At 42.2% G+C, this 6,865-nt stretch overlaps 1 protein-coding gene across 1 annotated transcript in view; it reads right to left on the reverse strand.

Annotated features, from left to right (window-relative positions):
- Syap1 (synapse associated protein 1) overlaps positions 1-6,865 on the reverse strand; it is a 31,301-nt gene that overhangs the window by 23,474 nt on the left and 962 nt on the right. Inside the window, exons 2-3 of the mRNA XM_021153526.2 lie at positions 2,251-2,369; positions 1,962-2,028 (exon numbers count right to left, since the gene is read on the reverse strand). Of these exons, the coding sequence (XP_021009185.1) occupies positions 1,962-2,028; positions 2,251-2,369 (186 nt within the window). The remainder of the gene's footprint in view (positions 1-1,961; positions 2,029-2,250; positions 2,370-6,865) is intronic.

The raw sequence follows: 6,865 nt of genomic DNA on the forward strand, positions 1-6,865 counted from the left end.
AAAAAAAAAAAAAAAAAAAAAAAAAAAAAAGCTGGGCATGAGGATCCATTTTAATCCACTTGGGAGGCAGAGGCAGGCAGTTCTCTGTTGTGGATAGCCCTGGGGCTAATTATATTTGATGTTAATTCTGTTCTCCTGTGAATGGTTGTGAACTAGGAGTGAGTCAGCACTCAGGTGATTTCCTGTAAACCTGCTTCCCACCTTAACTTGTAAAATAAAAGAGAGCTGAGGATTGGGTAAATAAAAGGGAAGGTGGAGCAGAAGGTAAGGGAGAGAAGGAGGAGAAGATGGAAGAGGGAGGAGAAAAGCGGAGGAGAAGCACATGGCCTGGAGAATCTGTAAGTATAAGGGGTCTCATAGATGTGGAAGATGGTAGTGTAGCGGTAGATCTGCCCAATCTAGGTACACAGCATGTAATCATATTAACTGTGTTGTGTTTTCATTGCCAGGGCATATTTGGGTTGGAGATTTACAGCCACAGTTCTCTGTGTAGACCTCTGTCAAATGAAGGCTATCCTGGACTACACAATGAGTTCTAGGCCACCCCAAAACACATAGTACAACCCTAACCCAAAATAAAAGAAAGCTGAAGAGATAGTTTAGTGGTTTAGACTTCATGACTAGGAGGTAGAAGATGATGGCTCAGTGGTTAAAAGCTCTTGCTACTCTTGTGGGAAGAGCCAGATTTGATTGTCAGCACGTAAGTAGTGGCTCACAACTTCTGTAAGCCCAGTTTCAGGGGAATCTGATACATTCTGACACCCTCAGGTGCCATACTACTCTTGCAGAGGACCCAAAGTTCAGTTTCTAGCTAGCATCCATTTGCTCCAAGGAACAAACCCTAACATACATATACATCATTAACAATAAAATAAATACTAAGATGATATACACCTAGCTGATTAGGAAGGGAACCTAGGCCTCCATTCAAGCAACCATTTGCTCCTTATAATAGACTCCACTAACTGCCAACATGTGGCAACCCAGACCAATCCACTCTATAAAGAGGCAGTTCCCACGCATGCGTCTTTCTACCATTGCCTCTCAAATGCTAGCGTTATAGGACCCAGCTAGGTTCATTTTTTTTTTTAAATTTCTAATTTTTCTGTTTTGATTTTAGACTAGGCCTTGTTAATCTAAACAGAGCTGATCTCAAAACTACTGGCAATCCTTTTGCCTTAGCCTCTTTAGTACTGGGATCCCAAGTGTGCACCACGAGGCCTAGCTTGGCTTTGGTTTTTGATTGACCCTCTTCTCTAACGTGTCTAAAAGAAAAGACTGAATTCTCATGCATTCCCTCTCTCCCTCCCCCCCACATGTGTTTGATTTTTTTTTTTTTTTTGAGACAGGGTCTCTCTACATAAACTTGGTTGTTCTGGAACTCAACTATGTAGACCAGGCTGGCCTTGAACTCTCATAGATTTATCTGCCTCTGCTCCCCAAGTGCTGGGATCAAAGGCATGCATTGCCACATCTGACTATTTCTTAATTTAAAAAGTTTTTTTCATTTTCCTTTTGTCCCCTAAGGTGGCCTGGATTTACTATATAGCTCAGGCTGGGAATATAGACTCAAACTCACAGCGATTCTTCTTTATCTTCCCAGATGCTGGGGTAACAGGTGGGAACCATTATACCTGGCTATATGTATACAATCTTTCGTGTCGAGGATCTAACCCAGGGCCTTGAATACACTGTGCACAGGTTCCACCACCGGGCTCCACCCAAGTATTATACATTTTTATATTCTTAGTATAGTCTTAGTGCAGTCTTAATATAGGTCTAGCACATGGTGGATGCTCCATACAACTTGGTAGGGAAGCTTGCCTAGAATGCCTAGCATGTGCAAGGACCTGGAGTTGATACGCAGCACCACAGACACACACACACACACACACACACACACACACACACACACACACATACACTCTTGGGTGAGAAAATAGGACAAACCTACAACATACCTGACTTTTTTGTATTCTGTTCCTCAACAAATTTTTTCTGTTCTTTTTGAAAATCTCCTATAATAGTCTGTTAAAAAGACACATGAAAAGCCAAGTTACTTTGAAAGTTGACTATTAGGTAAGAATTACAGTCACTATGCATTGTGTACATGTGTGAAATTGTCCAAGAATCAAAAGGTATTCTAAAAAAAATTCTATCAGGACATTAGATTTTACTTGAGTTAAAGAGATGACCACTGTTGCCACTTACAACTTTTATATATTTCTTTTATAAGTTATCGAAGTGTACCTTATCAAGGATATCATCTATTTTTCCTTCTTCCACGGATTTCTTGATTGTCTGAGCTGTTTCTGTAACAGATTCAGTTATCTTCTTTGTTGCAGCGCTTGCAAAGTTATACAAATAATCTGTAAAGAAAAAAAAAGGGTCTGAGCTTCCTTCATCCAAGGCCAATGGGTTATAACATCTTCACAGCGGTAGCTGCATGAACAGATCATGCAAGCACCCTCTTGGATACCAAAATCTATACTTGCTCAGGTCCTTTTTGTAATAATGGCACAACACAAAGCCTATGAATATTTGCCCATATAGTCCTGTGCATGTTAAATCATTTTCACTGGGTTCCAATCTCCGGTCCTCATAGTTGCATAGCTCTTAACCACTGAACCATCTATTTAATCCACACACCGTATTTTAATCTAAGGAAAACATTTGAAAACTGGCAAACTGGAGCTGGGTGGTGGCAGCACATGCCTTTAATCCCAGTACTTCAGAGACAGAGGCAGGTGGTGAGTTTGAGGCCAACCTGATCTACAGAGCGAGTTCCAGGACAGCCAGGGTCATGCAGAAAAACTAAACTATCTCAGAAGAGACAGAGAGACAGACAGACAGACAGAGCAAGAGCAAGGCGGGGGGGGGGGGGGGGGGGGGGGACACTGGCAAACTGGCTGGGTATGTCAGTACATGCCCTGAACCTGGCCCTTGGGAGGCAGATGGATTCCTTTGAATTCAAGACTAGCCTCTGTACATAGCTATTCCTAGGCCAGCCAGGGATACATATTAAGATTCTGTCACCCCCTGAAAAAAAAAAAAAGTAGGAGGGGGCTAGATGGCTTAGTGGGTAAAGAGACTTGTCACCAAGACAATGACTTCCATATGGTTGTAGGAGGGACCCAACTCCTAAAAGTTGGACCCCAACTTGCACCTCTCATAGGCTCTCTTCATGATCCCAAGCCTCAAATCCTTTGCATGACCCCTTCAGTCCTGGGCCATCAAGTGCAAATGAGGCTGAACCTTCACCAATGGCCTTCCATGGCCTCTCACAGTGCCGAGCCTCAAAACCAGTATCACCTGGGTGACTCTTACATATTATCAAATCCAGCATGAGGTACAACCTTGGCTATCTCTGGAACATAGCTTTTTTTTGCTCAGAAAACACTTCCCAGAAGATTTCACGATGGTTTCTCCTTAATCACTGCTAATTTCTTTTTATTTTCACTGCTAATTTCTTAACTGCAGCTAACCAGCATTAGTTGTTCCAGTAGTCCCTTCTATTCTAGGCTCTAAAGCCAGAGCCATATAGTCAAAGCTGTAGAGTTCTTCTGCTTCCTGTGGCTGGAACATGATCCTCCTTATTATCTTACCGGCTTTCTGTTTTCAACTCCCTCACTCCCTAAGCTTGGCTGTCCTGGATCTTGTTCTGTAGATTGTCCTTGAACTATCTGCATGGCTCTGTCTCCTGGGATTAAAGGTGTGTACCGCCATGCCAGGATTTAAGCTTTGCTCTACTTGGAACTTGTCTTATACTAGGCTGGCCTTGAACTCAGAGATCTGCTTGGCTTTGTCTCCTGAAATTTAATGTGTTCCACATGCTGGGTGGGATCTTGCCCCAAAGTCCCACTTTTTGTACAACATAGGATTCAGCGCCATTCTACTTCCTGGTAGATCTACTTCCTTTCTAAGCTTGCTATGCTTGTTCAAAACATTCATGAGACAACTAGAGAACAAAGTCTCTGTTGGGCTTTTTTGAGACTTTTTTTGTCAATACACTTAATACAAATCTCTTTAGCCTCAGTAGACTCTTCAGAAAAGAGCAAAGACCAGCCACATTCTTCACTAAAATATCACAAGAACAGCCTCTTGGCAACCTATTAAAATTCTTCTCCACTGAAAACTTTAAAGCCAGGCTTCCACAGTAAGTCACTCTCAGCAATAAAATCTTCCAATATACCTACTAGGATAGCCCATTAAGCCCCACTGAAAGCACTCCACTGCTTTCCAAGATCCCCAAATCTACATTCCTTTAAACAAAAGCATGGTCAGGTCTATCACAGCAATACCTCAGTCTCTGTCCGATACCAATCTTAGGGTTTTAGAGCTGTGAATTGAAACCATGACCAAGGCAACTCTTAGAAGGATGACATCTAATTGGGTCTGGTTTACAGGTTCAGAGGTCTATTATTATCAAGCCAGGAGCATGGTTGTGACCAGGCAAACATGGGGCTGGAGGAGCTAAGAGGGCCACCTCTTGTTCAGAAGGCAGCTAGCAGAAGACTGGCTTCCAGGCAGCTAGGATGAGGGTTATTAAAACCCACATCCACAGTGACACACCTACTCCAACAAGGCCACACCTCCTAGTAGTGCCACTCCCTGGGCCAAGCACACTCAAACCACACTACTGAACAGGAAGTACTTAGCATCCCTGAAGGTAAGGATTCAACAAGTGTTTGCTTAACAAATGGAACTTTCAGTGAATTCTAGTAGATTTCAAAGGTCTAAAGAAACTACTTACTGGGAACCAAGTTCAGAGATACTTCCATTTTCAAACCACAGGTAGGAAGCAGGCTTGGGATGGCTAAATTTGCTGTTCAGTGATTACTCTTGGGAGGTGAAAGCAGGAGTTCAAGTCAGCCTTAGCTATGTAGGAAGTTTGAGGCTAGCCTTAGGATACACCCCAAAACCAAAAAAAACCAAACTCCAAAACCCAGAACCAAGCCCAAACAACAAAACTGTAAAACCAAACTAAGAAAAGTCCACAAATAGATCTTAGAGAAAAAAAAAAACTTGTTTTAGGGCCAATATGAAGAAAATGAAAACATCTCTAGTAATTTCTCTAGCCTCTCTAAACACTTTCTACGTTTTCCTAAAGTCACATATATTACAGAAGCAAGAGCTTTCATTTATCCTGAAACTTTACCAAACAATTTTTTTCTGGCAGTGGGGGAGTTCCATCTAAACTCAGTTTCTTCAAACATCAAGACAATCTGGAAAAGAACAACCAGAAACCACTACCAAAGAGAAGCCCTGGAGAAACTTATGAGGAAAGATGGCAGGAGAGACTGCTCAGAGGCCTAGCATATGTGTGGCCCTAAGTTCTTCAGTCTTCAAAATAAAAAAAGTCAGGGAAACTTTAGCCAGGCATAATGGTGTCCACCTTAGCATTTGGGAGGCAGAAACAGGAGAATCAGAAGTTTCTTGTTTTTACAGGTAAGGTCTAGGTTGTCAAGGCTGGCCTTGAACTCACATTCCAGGCAGGTCTAGATCCAGAGAGCCTCCTGCCTCAGCTTCTTAAATAGCTAGGATTGCTGGCTTGGTGTGTGTGACAGAGGGGCGGCGGAGATTCTTTGTGTAATCCTGGCTGTCCTGGAACCAACTCAGTAGATCTGATCTGCCAGCATCTGCCTCCCAAGTGCTGGGATTAAGGGCAAGAGCCACCACCACCTGGCCAGCTTTTTTGTTTTTTGAGACAATGTCTCATGTGGCCTTGAACTCCTGATCTTCCTAAGACCCCAAAATACTGGGGTCACAGGCCTATGTCACCACTATACTTTACTTTTATCCCACGTTAATCTATCCCAACTACACTACAACCTCTGCTCCAGTGAACCCTTCTCACATTCCTTAAATAGTCCAAATCCACTCTTTCCCAATTTTCTAAGCTGGAAATAGTCATCCTCTTTTTCTAGTGATTTCATGGTATCACACTAAGTTTTATTTTCCTTGTCCAGTCTTTGGGAGTCTTGGCTGAGATAATGCACTGTTAAAATTTGATATTGTGGCTATTTCCCCTATGCCTCTAACTTACAGTCAAATGATTTGAACAATAGGAACTTTCCTGCTGAAGTCTGTGCGTCTTTGTTCTTTGACACCCCTAATTGACTTGATAAGTCCTTAAAACTTTCAAAATTTCGTGGCTGTGTGGTGGTGAGCTCCAGTAATTGGGAGAGAGAGGAAGGAGGGCTGGGTTCAAGGCCAGCCTTGGACATATGAATTTGAAGCCAGCTTTGGCTATCTCAAAAAGAACAAAAAGCCTCACGAAATTTAGTAGATATTTTTGTTGCAATTCTCTTATGTTTACTTCTGCTTAGGGCCCACCTCCCCCCAAGTCACATTCTTTAACTATGTAAGCCTGCCAAAGTCTCTCGAGAATTAATACAGCAGGTATTTATATTCTTAAGAACTACTGTTTGTTCAACTAGATAATAAAATTGGAAAGAAAAAGTCTGGGCTTTGAAATCAGGTAGATTTTTGGCTCAAAATCTACTTGTACTGCTATCAGTAAAACGCCGGGTTTGTTCCCCCAACCCCTTGGGGATTGTGAATAATGAAATGAGGGATTTATTATTCACCAAAGATCTAGCACTGGGACTTGACTATAGCAGACAATTGGAATCTTCTTTCCCACCTTAAGAGAAAAAGGTCCGGCTGAAGGGGGAAAAGAAAAAAAAAATACTGATCTCGAAGCGACAGGGAAGCAGAGGTGAGAGGATCAAGGTCATCCTTGACTTTATGGCAAGTTCGAAACCATCTAGGGCTGAATGAGACCCTGTTTCAAAAAAATCAAAAGGCATGAATGACTTTGGCTCGAGTAACTTTGTTTTTGTCTTTGTTTTTTTTTTTTTTT

This window comes from Mus caroli, chromosome X, assembly GCF_900094665.2.
Source record: "Mus caroli chromosome X, CAROLI_EIJ_v1.1, whole genome shotgun sequence".
Lineage (NCBI taxonomy): Eukaryota > Metazoa > Chordata > Mammalia > Rodentia > Muridae > Mus > Mus caroli.